The 15,578-nt window shown below is 56.2% G+C and overlaps 1 protein-coding gene and 1 long non-coding RNA gene across 2 annotated transcripts; one reads left to right on the plus strand and one right to left on the minus strand.

The window, feature by feature from the left end:
* Positions 1 to 231: 231 nt before the first annotated feature.
* On the plus strand, positions 232 to 5,112 carry LOC139046453 (uncharacterized). The gene is made up of 3 exons (XR_011506552.1): positions 232 to 1,207; positions 4,223 to 4,437; positions 4,723 to 5,112. It is a non-coding gene; the product is annotated as an uncharacterized lncRNA (long non-coding RNA).
* A 7,026-nt stretch (positions 5,113 to 12,138) lies between these two features.
* LCN12 (lipocalin 12) lies at positions 12,139 to 15,373 on the minus strand. The gene is made up of 5 exons (XM_044778323.2): positions 15,115 to 15,373; positions 14,554 to 14,690; positions 12,892 to 12,971; positions 12,690 to 12,806; positions 12,139 to 12,529 (listed from the first exon to the last, which is right to left on the minus strand). The coding sequence occupies exons 1-5, from the start codon at positions 15,229 to 15,231 to the stop codon at positions 12,279 to 12,281; spliced, it is 702 nt and encodes a 233-aa protein (XP_044634258.1). The 5' UTR covers positions 15,232 to 15,373; the 3' UTR covers positions 12,139 to 12,278.
* Between the last annotated feature and the right edge of the window lie 205 nt (positions 15,374 to 15,578).

Here is a 15,578-nt window from a genome sequence, read left to right on the forward strand (position 1 = left end):
CTGACCCCTGATGTGAAGGCTGAGCTCTGGCCACCGGACACCCTGGCCTCGAAGCCTTCTCCAGCGACCCCACCAGCAATGAAGGAAGAGGCATGATGGCTCCGGGGTGCTCTGGGGTGCTGGGCTAGGGAAGGCCCTGCCTGCTAGATTGGTGGCAAGTCTCTCCACCCACCCAGGATCTGTCCCCTTCCTCTAGCTCTTAAGGACCTGTCGGCTCATACTGGGGGGAGCCCTCCATGCTGGGGTCTAAGCCCCTCTGCCTGGCTCCCTGGCCAGGTCAGAGGGCCGTAGAGGTGGACAGCTTGGGGGAGTCCCTTCCACGGAGGCCTTACCCAGCCCATGTCCCAGGACCCTGCCCTGTGGCCCCCACCTGGGGTCTGGGCTGCCGCTTCACAAAGTTCCCCCCAACACAGCTTCTGCTCCTCTCTCTTCCGAGCAGAGGTGTCTCAGACACACGGAAAGGCCTGGAAACCAGGAGGCCAGATCTCCTGGTCCTTCCCAAAGATGAACAGAGGGACCTCCCTCAAAGATCTCCACCCCTCAGTCACCCTGTGACTGGGTGGCCCCAGGCAGCATGTGTGTCCCCCAAACATGTGGCACCATCCTCCCAGGGGCCCTGTGTCCTCATTGTGTGTGTGCTTGGGGGCCATGGGGTGACTTTTGGGGACCCAGGCAACCAGCCCCAAGTTACCCACTGTGGGGGCTATGGGAAGAGATCCTTCCCAGGGCCCACAGTGGGGATGAGGCCTCCAGACCCAGGAGGAAGAGCACAGGCCAGGGACGGAGGTGGGAAGGGCTCCAGCTCAGCTCTGCACCCACAGGTCCTGTCCACAAGCCAACCACTCAGATCCTCCTGTACCCCAGTCACCCCAGCCCACGTGCTCCCACCCCTGCTCCTCCAGAAAACAGGCCGTCAGCTCTGGAAGCCCCAGGGGACTGGTCCTGGGCCCAGCAGGCCCAGATGGTGACAGAGCTCTTGGGCCAGGATAAAGACACTTGACACGGCTGCCCACAGGGCCTCAGCGTGGGCTGGGCGTTGGCGGGACAGCTGCACAGCTCCAGCCAGCAGCCCTCCCAGGTCCCATTGCCACTCCTCATGGGCCGACGTTCCAGGACGAGCCCTGCCTGGTCTGCACTCCACACAGTCTTCCCACAGTCCCCATCCCTGTGGGGCCCAAGAGGAGAGGAGCGGGGCCAGGGCTTCTTGGTGAGTCCCCTATCCCCACAGCCTGGGCCTCTCCTCTGTGACACTACCCCCACCTTCAGCCTGCAGTCTGGCCTGTGCCCCCCAGAACCCCAATCCCGTGACCCCACACGCTCAGGGCCCGGCACGCTTGGTCACAGGGCATGGAGGGAGGCATGGGGGACGAGTTGGTCTGGGCACTGCCTCCCTGCCCTTTCCTGGTCCTGCGTGCATTTGACAGTCAGGCTGTGCAGGGCGGGCGCACGTCCACCACCATGGACCCACAGGATATTTTACTGATGTCCCGGCCTTCTGCATGGCTTTGCTCTGATCTCCTAATTCTGCATAGAAGGGAAGCACGCAGAGTGAGTACCTGCATGGCAGTCCCCATCCTCACGAGTGCCTGTCCCCGGAGCCATGGGCTGGCTTTCTGAGGACTAATTACAGTGACAGTGGGGCACGATGGAGAACGTTTTCAATCCGAGAACATGTACATGAATATGAATATTGTCTCCCCCAGAGCCAGCGACAGAGGGCTGGGAGCCACGGGGCACTGCGGGAGGGGCTCTCTCACTAATATATCCAATGACCCACTTCCTGTCCAGGCAACTCTCAGCTCTGCCCCCACCAGGGGACACGATAACTGAATTGGAAAATGTGGCTTCCACCCGTTCTGCCACTGAAGTGGCAAGTGGAAAAAGGGATTCCTCTACTGGCTTGAGTGACTGATCCCAGTCAGCAAGGGGAGGGTGGTTTTCTGTGTAGAATGAGGGCGAGGGCTGTGGGGAAGCAGGAACTCCTGGAAGGCCACTCAGGGCGTCCATGCCTGTAGCAAAGGCTGGTGGAAACTACAGCCCCAAACGGAAGGGCCGTTGACTCAGCGCCCGTGGGAATCAAGACGTGGTGGCTCTATCGGGTAAGACCTCAGCCAGCTGAGGGCAGGAAACAGCGTGAGTGGAGGAAGGGAAGCCTGTGTGTCAGCTGTGTCTCTGTGACGTTACAGGAATGGGGACTGCAGTAGCTTGGCATCTTCTCTTTGCTTGTAATATGTGTGTACTTGTACATGTGCCGTTTGTGTATTCTTTTTCCTTCTTCCCAGTATTGTTTTATATACAAGTTGTTGGAGATTAACTCCACGATTTCATTTTTTGGAAACAAGATATTCAACAGGAGGGTGACTGAATTTGAGAAGGAAATGACACAGCCCAGCAATGGGCCAGGTGTCTATTGGTACTGTGGAAATTAAAGAAACCTAACTACGCTGTGCAGGGAGGCCTGCAGGGCAGCCCCGGCCCCAGCACATCCTCAGTCACTCCAAACCGGAAGTACAACCACTTTACCTCTGAGGGAAGAGTTCTCTCCCACCCGGCAACAGCCCAGCCAATCAGAAACGCTGCAGCCCAGCCAATCAGAAATGCCACAGCCGAGCCAATCAGAAATGCTGCAGCTCAGCCAATCAGCAACACTGCAGCCCAGCCAATCAGAAACACTGCAGCGCAGCCAATCAGAAACACTGCAGCCCAGCCAATAAGAAATGCAACAGCCCAGCCAATCAGAAACACTGCGGCCCAGCCAGTCAGAAATGCCACAACCTAGCCAATGAGAAACACCACAGCCCAGCCAATCAGAAACACTGCAGCCCAGCCAATCAGAAACGCCACAGCCCAGCTAATTGCAAATGATGCAGCCCTACCAATCAGAAATGCCACAGCTCAGCCAATCAGAAACGCTGCAGTCCAGCCAATCAGAAATGCTTCAGCTCAGCCAATCAGAACCACTGCAGCTCAGCCAGTGCGAAGCCACTGCCTCCCTGATGTGTTCCTCTCCCCAGTAGACTTTCCTTTAGAGCAGCCCTGCCCTCTCCTCCTTTATCTCTATAAAAGTAGCTGCTTCCTTTGTTCTCTGTATTTGCCTGTGGTTCACTGTAGCATGTACATCCTGAACTGCAATTCTTCCGGCTATTCCCAAATAAACTCCTTTTAAGATAAAACAACAGGTGAATTTGCTTTTTAAGTTGAAAGGACTGTGCAGCTCGTCATTTTAGGAAAAGGGCGAATTCATCTGTGCCAGGGATTGCCATATCTTGTTAGGTGGAAATAATCATTTGTTATTGCTGCCTTGAAGTTCAGTTGTGCACGGAAGGGAGCGTGAGGAAGCAGTGAAGCCAAAGAGGTGGCTGTGCCATTTCTCGATTTAGTGCCTCCCAGCTCCAAATCCACCCCTTGTAGCCCTCCGTTTACAAGGCCCTGTAAACACTTCTTTGCCACCCGGCATGATGTTGATGGAGGGGCTGGGGACGCTGAGGGGGAAAGGCATTCCTTCCTGATTCTGGAATGTCTCCCTTCTCTTCTAACCCTCCCGGTGCTCCTCCCACAGAGGGTCCTCTGGTGACCTCAGAGCCTCAACCACCCTGCTGAGTTCAGTAGCACCCTCGGGAGAGGCTTCCTGTCCCGCAGAGTTCAGCAGCCTCTCAGCAGCTGGGTTTCTGCCTGCATCCTTGGCACCACCTCGCAGACTTCCCTGCCTCCAGATTTTTTCTTCTGACGGTTTAGTAGGTGTTTTGATTTTTTAGAATTTTCCCATTTCATCTCAATACTCCATTTGGGGTCCATGCATACGTCCACAATATTGTCTTATCGTTATAATTTTTCAGGCTCTGTGGTGATGTTGTCTCTTCTGTTTATATTATTGGATCTATGCACCGTATCTCTTGCTCCCTCCCACTCCCTCTCTCGCTCTCTCCTTCCTTCTTCCCTTATTTCCTTCACTTAATCAGTCTTGCTGGAGATTTGTCCATTTTTTTAGCCTTTTCAGAAAACCACCTGTGACTTTGCTCATCTCCTCTATGGCTTTCCATCTCAGTTACTGCTGCTCTTCATTATTTCCTCCCTAGACATCTTTGGGGTTTGTTTGTTATTCTTTTTAAGATTTCTTGACTGAGCTGGGTAATCCATTCTCCAGCCTCTTTTTTAAAAATTTTTTTTAATTTTTCCTTTTCTCCCCAAAGCCCCCGGGTACATAGTTGTATATTTTTTTTAGTTGTGGGTCCTTCTAGATGTGGCAGGTGGGACGCCGCCTCAACGTGGCCTGACGATCGGTGCCATGTCCTCGCCTAGGATCCGAACTGGCGAAATCCTGGGCCGCCGAAGCAGAGCATGCGAACTTCACCACTCGGCCACGGGGCCAGCCCCTCCAGCCTCTTTGATAACACGTGCATGTGAAGGCTACAACTTCTCCTTCTGGTACAGCTTTAGGTACATTTTGCAAGTTTTGATATGAAGTATTTTTTATTTTGTTTAGTTCAAAATATGTTCTAATTTCCATCATCATCATCCAACAGCTCATCAGCTGTTTAGAAGTGCATTTCTTAATTTCTAGACATGTGGGGATTTTCTTTTAAGATTTGATTTATAATACAATTATTTTGTGGTCAGATAACACACTCTTTCACTTTATCCTTCTATTTATTGAGACTTGCTTTATGGCCTAGTAGACAGTCAGTTTTTGTAAATGCCTGTGTGGGCTTGCTTTATTTGTAGTAGTCAAAAGCTGGAGACACTCAGAATGAACATCAAGAGCTGGGCACTTAAGCGGATCACGACGCATCCATGCAGTGGAATACTACTCAGCAATAAAAAATAAATGAACCACTGAATCACAAGATCATTTTTTCTGAGTGAAAGAAGGCAGAAAAAGAGTATGTACTGTAAGCCTCCACTTATGGGAAACTCTAGAAAACGCAAACCAATCCATGGCGACAGACAGCAGTGGGTGTAGGGGGAGGGTCTAAGGAACGTTTGGGGTGACAGACACTTTTCCTACCTTCATTATGGCAGTGGTTTGACAGGCATATACGCATACTGAGACTTATCAAATTGTCCACTTTACATGTGTGCAGTTTGTGGTGTGTCAGTTTTGCCTCAATAAAGCTGTTGAAAAAGATTTGCTTGTGTGCTTGGTGAGCAGTGTGTCCTATTGCTGTGAGTGCCGTGCTCTCTCTGCAGCCAGGTCACTGAAATCTCTGTATCCTCACTGATTTTGCCCCCAGCTGCTGATGTTATTTCCTTAGGGAGGTGGATAAAGAGCCCCCCACAAAAATTCTAGATTTGTGTGTCCCTGTGATTCTGTTAATTCTGCTTTTGTTTTTTGAGGCCATATAATTAGTTGCACACAAATTTGAAATTCTTGTATGTTCTTGCTAGATCGATTCTACTATCATCATGAAATAACCTTTTTTTTTTTTTAAAGATTTTATTTTTCCTTTTTCTTCCCAAAACCCCCTGGTACATAGTTGTGTATTTTCAGTTGTGGGTCCTTCCAGTTGTGGTATGTGGGATGCCGCCTTAGCGTGGCCTGACGAGCGGTACCGTGTTGTTGCCCAGGATCTGAACTGGCGAAACCCCGGGCTGCCAGAGCCGGGCGCGAACTTAACCACTCGGCCACGGGGCCCGCCCCTGAAATAACCTTTTTATTCACTAGTAATTCTCATGCCTTAACGTCTGTTTTGTCTGATATTATGATAACTTTCACTGGATTAGTATTAACCTAGGGAATCTTTTTCTTTCCTTTAACTCCTAACATTTCTGTACCCTTATGTCTTAAATGTTTCTTTTATAAAACAGCACATCATAGATTTTTTAAAAATACTGTCTGATCAGCTTTTTATTTTAAGAGGTGCATTTAGTTAATTTTGTTTAATGTAATAACTAACATATTGGGGTTTAAATGCACCATCTTATTTTGTGCTTTCTATTTTTCCCACCTGTTCTCACCTTCTTGACATTTCTTTTTCTTTTCCTTTTTTTTTTTTTTTGAGGGAGACAGCCCTGAGCTAACATCTGTGCCCATCTTCCTCTATTTTATATGTGGGATGCCTGCCACAGCATAGCTTGCCAAGCAGTGCTGTGTCCACACCTGGGATCCAAACCAGTGAACCCCGGGCCACCAAATCGGAATGTGCGCACTTAACTGCTGCGCCCCTGGGCTGCTCCGACATTTCTTTTGGATTATTTTTCATCGTTTCCTTTCTACTAATGTGGGATATATATTTGTATATGCGTGTGTGTATGTGTATCTATTTGGTTATATGTATATATGTGTGTATACCTATATACGGATGTGTGTATATAAATGAGCGTATATATATATATATATTCTTTTAGTCGTTATGGTCAACATTAGAACGAACAGCTTTAACTCAACAAAGTCAAACTGACACCTTGCCCTCCTTCCATATGTCACGGTTATCGTCGTGTTCTAGAATTCTATCCGTTTAACCCCCTAAACCTTATTATTATGGTTTTCCACAGCCCACACTGATTTTCGATTGGCCACCTGTTTACTGCTTTCTCTGCTCCTCGTTCCCACTGTGCCTCAGGCCCAGCCGCTGGGGTCACGCCTTCTCCCTAAAGCACGTCCTTTAGGGTTTTCTTTAGGGAGCATCTCGTGGTGACACTTTCTCTCTGTTCCCTCAGAGAGGGGGCCACTCTGCCAAATGTGTGGGCGGGAAGCTGAGACCCTGCTGCAGCCCGGACGTGTCTTTACCCTCACGACCCACTCCCGGCCAGAGGCTCTCCCCGCAGTGGGGTGGCTTCGGTCGAGAGGTGGACGTAGCCGTCCTTTGGCCTCAGAGCAACCTGGGGTGGAGTGGCCCTGGGCCTGTGTGACACACAAGGCTACATACCGTGTGATTCCAAATCAGGCCGCACTCCTCCAGAGGGACAGGAATGAGACCCGTGGCCACAGGGCCTGGGGAGCAGTGGGGACTAGTTGCAAATGGGCACCAAGGAGCTGTCTGGGGGGCGGAACGTTCTGTATCTCGATTTAGTCTGTGTTTACACAGGTGTCCACATTTGTCAGAACTCATCAAAGTGTGTGATTAAATTGTGTCCATTTAGCGTGTGTCAAAATACTTCAGTAGGGTTCACGCTTTAGAAATGAAGACTAAATAAGGGCTTTTTCAGACAAATAAAATCCAAAGGAATTCATCAGCAACAGATTTACAACTGAAAAAAATCCTAAAGGACGTCTTCAGCCAGAAGGCAAATGGCACGCGTGGAGGCCCCACCGGAGGGAGGGTGGGGCAGAGAGCCTCAGCCGGGAGGCGCCCCCGGCGGCCGTGGTCGGTCACCCCACGGGGTCTCTTAGGGGGAAAGACGTACGTAGAATTAAAATACGTGAGGACAAAAACAGAACAAAATCTCAGAGGAATAAATGGACCTAAAGTGTGGTAAATAATTGCCCAGAAGACAGTAAACATGGTAATTTATCTTTGACGTTAATAAGTCAAGGATGACCTCATAACCTCCAGGTTAACTGCTAAAAGAACAGTAAAAAAGTTAATGAACGAAGCAAGGTCTTGAAGAGAGAGTCGCACGTCCTAGGGACAGGCTGGTGACCGATTTGCATGACCTGGGACAGGTTGGTGGCCATGCCACCCAGATCAGGGGAGGGACGTCCAGCCAGCAGCACATCCGCTCTCCCCAGGCTCAGAGAGGCTGCAGACAGGATGGGCCCAGGGGGTGTCCCGGGCAGCCAGCCAGCGAGGCAGCTGTGGCGACACTCAGCCCACAGGGGCGGCCGTATCGACGCCAGGGCTCTGTCTTGACTTTTGCCTGAGTCAGGCCACCTGGGCCTGCTGGGCCTGCTGGGCCAGGGGCCCCCCACATCACACCCCCTCCCTGGGAACGGCAGGGGCCCCCGCCCTCAGAGGACAGGGCTGGGTAGGAGGCAGGGGTGGCTGGGGGCATCCCCCAGGGCTCCAAGTCCTGCCTGTGACTGAGAGGTGAGGACCCTCCTCCCTATCCCCCTGCTGAGGACACCACAGGGACTGAGGCCACTGGGGGGTCCGGAGTGGGGGTCCACAGGGGGCCCACACACTTGAGCAGCTCAGAGTCACAAATTGCACTTCAGACTTTTAAATGAGCCATCTGCTGTCCTCCCACGGTGACAAACCAGGCAGCCGAAGGCCAGGATCAGCTCCTTTGGCTTCAGCCTTGCCCGTCCCTCCCTACCCGGCCCTGGCTCTGTCCCCTCGGGGCCTGAGCATCCGTGCCCCACCCGCCCCCCGGCCGTCCTTGGCTGGCTCTTGGCCTACAGCGGGGCATAGGTGGAGCGCCCGCTCCATGGGATAGATTCAGGGAAGGGCCCCTCCCACCACCTGGGCAGGCACCGGGGGATGAAGGCCAGCCCAGGGCCACAGACAGCCCACCTGCTCCCGCCCCCTCCGCTGACCCTGCCCTGGGGGAAGGGGCAGCCCAGATGAGAGGCTCCACTCAGGCCACGGGAAAGAGACTCCCTCTGGCCGCCAGCGGGGGCCTAAGGGCTGGGCCGTGCTCAGGCGGGAGCAAGGCCAGCAGGAGGCCCCCAGCAGGCGGGCAGTGGGCAGCAGGCAGGGCCGCCCTCCCTGGCTCCGTGTCTTGCTCTGGACCTCTGGCTGGGCTCCCATGCTGGGCAAACAGTCCTGGTCCTGCCTGGTCTCAGTGCCACACTGTTCCCTCACAGCCCCTTCCCTGAGTGGGTGGATAGGGAGGGCTATTCAGGCAGGAAGAGACAGCACCCTCGGAGGTGAGCCAGGGAGAGGGGTGAAGCCAGGGGCTGCAGCAGGCAGGGCAGGCCCCGGGGCTCATGACCAGAGAGCCACACCACCCAAGCGGAAAGGGCTGTGTGGAGGGGCTGCCTGACTACTACAGAGGAACGAGGCCTCTGTCCAGGACTGAGAGCGGCCGGGAGACAGATGTCCCCGCAACCTGTTTGGGGGAGCCAGGCAGTCCACAGGAACGCACGGCTCTCTGCAGTCAGGGCTGGCGGAGCCGACAGAGGGCAGCAAGGCCTGGATTCAGCCAGGCCTGGAGGCCCCCTGCCCGGTGCCCTGCAGTTATGAGAACTGGGAAAGGCAAGCAGTCCTGTGATCCAGGTGTCCTTCTCTGCTTGTGCCTGTGTCCAGGGAGCTGGCTACTGCCTGAGGGTGTAGCCAAGTGCCTGGAAGGAGGCAGCTCCCACCTGCATATGGTCATAGCTTGCAGCCAAGATGGTGGTTCCCTGCCAGGCTGAGAGTGAACCACAGACCCACCACTGGGGGAGGGCTGGAGGTGGAGGACCAGATGAGTCTTCCAAGCGGCCAGCCAGCATTCCTGAACCTCGGTTTCCCCGTCTGTGCCGAAGAACTGAAGAGGCCCTCCCTCGCAGGACCGTGCAGGATTATGGGGGAGAATGTGGCCTGAGAAGTCCACCCACATTGTTGCTGCAGGGTGGGGCCCTTCCTCCCTTCTCTGCCTGGACCCTGTGCCTGAACCCCACCCAGCTGCTGTCCCCTGCATGGCCCAGGCCCTGGGCTGGTGAGGGCTTAGGACCTGGCTTTGCAGGGTGAGCCCTGCCATGGAGAACACCATGGGTCAGCAGGGTGTGGGCCAATGCAGGGGAGTGAGGCAGGAGAGCAAGACTGCTGCCTTGGGGACCCTGGTGCATGGACATCTGGTAGCCGGCTCAGCCCATTGAAGTCATGCATCCTTGGCTCATTCAGGAAGGACCACCCAACCACAAGCTCCTTACGTTAAAAGACATAGCCATCCTCACTCCTACCTCCCCAAGGTTGCTCCAGAAACATGCGAGACCTCGGCCCAGGATTTCCCACCCTAGGCCCACGTTCTTGTCACAACATTACACATTGTACAGGATGTCCCCATACACTTTCAGCTCAATCAAGGCACAACCAAACTCATTGCCCTTAATCTGAGCCTCCTCAACCTGGACACAAGGTGCAAACAGAGTGCCATTCAACCATCCACCCACTTGTCCATCCATCCATCCACTCATCTGTCCATCCACCCACCCATCCATCCACCCACCATCCATCCACCCACTCATCCATTCAACCACCCATCCATCCAACTACCCATCCACCCATCCATCTAACCATCTACTATCCATCCACCCATCCATGCATCCATTCATCCATCCATCCATTCAACCATCCACCCATCCATGTACCCACCATTTATCCATCTATTCCATCATCCATCCACCTATTCATTCACCCACCATCCACTATCCATCCACCCATCCATTCATCCATTCAACCCTCCATCCATTCATCTATGCACCCATCCACCTATCCATTCCATCATCCATCTACCCACCATCCATCCATCCATCCATTCAATCCCATTCATCCATCCATCCAAGCATCCACCTATCCATTCACCCACCACCCATCCATCCATCCACACATCATCCATCCATACAACCATCCACCCATCCATCATTCAGCAGATAGGTGTTGACAGCCTCCTCTGTGACAGGTGCCATCTTGGAGTTTGGGACAGTGATGGACAAAGCAGACCTGTGCCTGCCCTCATGGAGCTTGTGCTGTTGGAGAGTCAGATACACAACAGAACGTTAAATTGTGACTGCATTGTGTGCCATACGTGGTGCCACTTGGGTCTATCAAGGGGTTGATCTTGTTGGGTCATCAGGGAACGCTTCTGGTCTGTCTGCTCTCCCTGACCCAGCCTCCCATTCCAGAATCTGCCTGGATCCTGCCCAGCTACAACCTGCCCAGTTGGAAGCATGTGTGGGACCAGGTTCCATTACCCAGGGGGTGACAGGAAGGTCTCGCTTCAGAGGGATTCTAAATAGTCCCCCCCCCGGCCACTTCCTGAGGGTTCGAGTGTTCCTGGAGGGTGAGGGTTAGCACAGAGCAGGGGTCTCTCTGGATGCTCTCTGCTCTCTAGTGGGGTCAGTTCCATGTGAGCCCTGGTCCTCCCCTGCCTGGAGCTCCATGGGGGCCATGATGTGGGAGACCCAGAGGGCTGTGAAGTGCACTGCCCCATTGGCAGGTAGGGTGGCTGTCGGGGTGCTGACAACCACCTCCAGGGGTGTACAAACTGGGGTTGGGGTGCTCAGACTGGGGTTGGGGTCCTGGGTCATAGCTCTCTGTTTCTGAAGTGTCCCTACACCCAGTGGGGGTCAGGACTGGGGCTGCTTGTCCCCAACACCCATCTCCCCCTCACCAGGCTGGGGGCATCTGTGTTGGGGCCTCTTCATGTTTGGGGGGTCCCAGCTCACCCCACCATTGCAGCCCCGGGGCTCTGATGGGGGGGGTGGGGAGGTGGGGTCTGTGAAATCACTCTGCTGGGTGCTGGGGATGGAGGGAGGAGGATGGAGGGGCCTTGTCCTGGGAATGACCTTGCACAACCCACAATGCACTGCGAAGACACACATTCACACACACAAATGCTCACACACGCCCCCCAGGGAGACCAGAGTGGGACGGCAGGCCTGGCAGGCTGGGGATGGGCATAGGTGTGCTCAGAGGGCTGTCCTGGCCGTATGAGGCTAATGGGTCCCCCCATTTGTGCCACCCCCACTCCAAATCATGGATGCTCATATGCCTATATCCCAATACGGTGCATTTATTTCATGTTGAGAGCGGAGAAGGGCAGTGCTGGGCAGTGAGGCCAGACCAGGTTGGGCAGGAGCCACGTCATCCTTCAACAGGTATCATGAAGGACTGACTGGTCTGATGGGGAAGACAGAGCCTGGGATGGAGGATGGAGGAGAGACGCGGGGGGCAGAGCCAGGAGGAGGCAAGGGAGACAGACAGCAGCTTCAGGAAAGGGAGAGGAGAAGGGGCAAGAGGGAGGGAGAGAGGGGGCCCACGGCCACTCCAGGGGAAGGGGCTGAGGTTGGAGAGGCCAGTGAGCAGCTGAGGGAGGTGACCCCCAGGGCGCTGCCCCGCCCCCCGCCCAGGCTCCGCAGGAAGCACCCCCCCCACCCCGGCCCCCAGACTCACTGCAGACCCGGGCTCCAGGCACAGCAGCATGCAGGTGAGTGCAGGTGTGAATATGCTTGTGAGTGTGCACTTCTCCCTGTGCACACATGTAAGTGGGTATGTGCGTGTGTGTGAGCCCTGCATGTCTGTGTGTTCACGTCTGCACGTGTTCTGTGCCCACGCCTGTGAGTGTGTGCGCATGTGGTTGTGCACTTGCAGGGCATGCTGAGAAACACTCCAGGAATGAAGGGAGGAGGTGGCCCAGGACAGAGGGACCCAAGTTGGGGCAGAGACCAAGGAGCCATGAGACCCCTCAGTTCAAGCTCAGGCTGAACTCTTGGGCGCCACCAGCACTCCACATGCGGACCCCGAGCACAGGCTGTGCCCACCCGCTGGGCTCCCACAGGGCTTCTGAGGCCCAGAGGCAGATGCCCACCCTCCGTCCAGGCCCTGCCCCACCAGGAGCTTGTTACCTGTCAAGTCTGGGAAGACGATGTTGTTGTCTGAGAGGCCCTGAGCTCTGACCAAGCAGACAAACTTGCTCAGCACCTGGGTCTGTATCGCCCACGTTCTGCCTGGGGACCAACCAACACAGTGTGGCCCTTAGCAGCTGGGAGTGGGTGGTGAGTGCTGGGTGTCCCCACCCACCATGGGCCCAGGTCCTGGAGCACTGGCCTGGTCCCCCCCTCCCTCCGGCCCACCCGCCCCACTGCGGCCACAGGGCAAGGGGCTCACACAGCAGGTTGACCCTGAGGATCTCCCGGCTGCCCGACTGGCGTCTGGAGAGCATGAGGGCGAAGGTGGTATAGTCAGTGTCGTACACCAGCACCTCCTCAGGGTCTGCTCCGGGCACTGGCGGGGGGCACAGCCACAGTGTCAGGGTCCCTGCCGCCAGCAGGCCCCTCCATGCCGGCCTCCCCATCTCCCACTGTCTCACCCCCACTGTTGTCCACCGAGAATTTCCCAGGTTGAGTCGCTGGAATCAGCACGTAAGACCAGGTGACACAGCGCTGGCCCCTGGCCGGGGAGCGGATGGGCAGAGATGGGCAGAGGAGGAAGGTTCTGGAACCTGGCTGGGCTGACGGCCTCCTGCGGCCCCGAGGGGAGCCCCCGAGGAGGATTCAGCCTTTGGTCCGGAGGGACCCTCATGGGGAGCCATGAGCAGAGCTCAGCAGGCTCGAGGCCTGGCCACCCTCCCCAGGGAGGGTGTCTCCGCCCTGTGCCCCTTCAGGCTGCCCCAGGTCCCTCCCAGGGGAGCGAGGTGTGAGCCCTGCCTGTCAGCGTGGCCGACCCCTTCGCAGCCTCGGCGCAGTCTCCCCGGTGACCACTCCTCCGCAGCCTGGACAGTGCAGTGGCTATGCGGTGATGGGGATGTCCCCTCTGGGAGAGCTGGGTGGCCCCGGCTGGGCACCGCGGCCCGCACCCCTAGCCAGCAGCCCTGGACTTTGCTGAGCCAGGCAGGAGCTAAGGGAGGGTCCCTGTCCTGGGCTCGGACCCCTCAGGCCTCAGGGAAGGCCCAGCTAGGCAGGGCCTCTCCAGGCGACCACGCTTGCTTTGAGAAGGACAAAATGCAGTCTGGCCTGCAGGTGGGGGAGGGGTGAGGTTGCGTGGGGGCCTCAGAGTGGAGTCGCGTTTGCACTGGGTTCTCTGCCCCCTGCCCCCCAATTATTTGACCTCCAGCCGGAGCCTGGCAAGTCCGATGACCCCAGGAGTCCAAGACTCCCCTTGGGGCCCAGCCTGTGCAGGTGGCTTCCAGGGCTGGGGGGCGACTGTGCTCGCTGGTGGGCGAGGGCAGGAGGCTGAGTGTAGCCGCTGGAGGCTGGACTGTATCCCCCTCTCGGCTTCTAGGAGCCACTGCTGGTCCACTTAAGTTTTCTATTTTACGCTACTTGGAACCAAAGAGGTCTTGGGGCCCTGTCCTTCCGCACAGCCAGGCAGGTGGCCAAGGAAGGCCAGGGCCACAGGAGGGGTGGCAGGGTAAAGGAACCCCCACGGCATCAGTGTCCCCCAGAGAGGACTGACACATTCCATGGGATTCACGGTGGCGGTACTTCAGGGTTCCCCACTTCTCCCCCCCCAGGGGGTGGCTACTTCATCCAGGCAGACCAATCTGAGCGCCTGTCACCCTGGATGCAGCAAGTGGCCCAGGAGGAGCACATGACTCAAGAAGAGTCAATCAGAGGTCACTGCCAGGCTGGCCTGGATGCTCCTCTTTTCTGGAATTGGGACCTTGAGAAGGACGTCAGCTTGGGCCACTGTCTCATCCCTGTGAGGCAAGAACCTGCCTGAACAGAAGTCTGGGGCAGAAAGAGCTAAAAGGGGGATGGGGAGAGTGATGGGGCCATGATCACAGTGTTTGAGCCCCTGGATCCAGCTGTACCTGAAATCCATATGCCCTAGAGCTCTCCCAAGTCTGTGATTGAGTAAATGCCTCCCCTTTTTTGTGTATGCCCTCAGAGCTAGGTGAGGTCATTGGCTGCCTGTGCTGGACTTTGCATTAGGAGGAGGGCCTTGGGAGAACATGGCATGGGGACTCATGGTGGACCTAAGCCATAGAGCCATGGGTTTCTGGGGGTACAGACCCAGGATCCTCACTTACCGGGTCATGGCGTACGACACTTCAAGGCGGCTTTTTTCATTTCGCTCAAACGTTGCGGTGAAAGGGTTCAGCAGGGACCTATCTGCCTTCCTATGGTCGCTGCCCGCCAGGCCAAGGACAAACCACTCCCCCTGGAACTGCAGGGAGCTGGGGTGGGCAGAGCCCAGAATGGCCCCAGGACCCCCTCACCAGGCAGTGGCTCCCAGCTGGTCCTGCACCAACGACACTGGCAGGAGCCAGAGGCTGCCCTGGGTCTGGCAGGGACAGGGTGACCCTGGCCAGTGGCCGGCCTCTCTAAGCCTCAGTTTCCCCATCTGTGCAGAGAGACTGAGATGTTCCCACCTCATAATAATTGACAGAAGTTGCAGAAGGGAACAGCTGACCCAGGAAGGTCCGTCCAGGGTCTTTTCTGCTGGAGGTCAGGGGTCTCCATGGGGGTGCTGGAGAGCAGGGCTGGCTGGGCCGGACTCCCCCTGCGGTGCCTGCCGGCCAGCATGGCCCTGCTCTCTCCCTGAACTTAGACTCTAGTCAGCTGCCTCCCCCTCCCTCCCAGCCCCAGACCTGGTCTTCTCGGAAGCTCTGCACGACTGAGCTGATGGTTGCCTGGGGATTTGGGGTCTGGGCCTCCAGGGCCCTCAGCAGGGTGAGTGCCACACACAGGGCACACCAAGGCCTCATCCTGGCAGGATGCAGAGGAAGGAAGGGGCCATTGGCGCTGCTGCCTCAGAGACTCATCTCTTTATGGGCTCCAGTGGGCAGGCGCCCCTCCCCAGGGGTGTGCCCCCTTTGCCCTCCTCCTCAGAACTGACAGGAGGAGAGGTGGGTGCAGAGGGCTTGGGGGTGGGCTGGCCAGGGATGAGGCCCTCCTCAGATCCTGCCCACCAAAGGTGGGGGCACCTGGGTCCCAGCCCTGGGAGGGGGGAGGGCAGGAAGCGGAGGGGGTGGGGGTACCTGCCGGGTCCCTCAGCTCCCAGGGAGGTTCCTGGGCCTTGCTTCTGATTCCTGAGACCCCTAGCTCTGCACCC

Source organism: Equus asinus, chromosome 10 (genome assembly GCF_041296235.1).
Source record: "Equus asinus isolate D_3611 breed Donkey chromosome 10, EquAss-T2T_v2, whole genome shotgun sequence".
NCBI classification, from domain to species: domain Eukaryota; kingdom Metazoa; phylum Chordata; class Mammalia; order Perissodactyla; family Equidae; genus Equus; species Equus asinus.

Excerpts from the sequence above, each read along its gene's own strand:
- LCN12 (XM_044778323.2), bottom strand. The coding sequence starts at position 15,231 with ATGAGGCCTTGGTGTGCCCTGTGTGTGGCACTCACCCTGCTGAGGGCC. Across the intron at positions 14,691-15,114 it reads AGAGCTTCCGAGAAGACCAG|TTCCAGGGGGAGTGGTTTGT; the intron begins GTCTGGGGCTGG and ends AGCTCCCTGCAG. Across the intron at positions 12,530-12,689 it reads CCTCAGGGTCAACCTGCTGT|GCAGAACGTGGGCGATACAG; the intron begins GTGAGCCCCTTG and ends GTTGGTCCCCAG.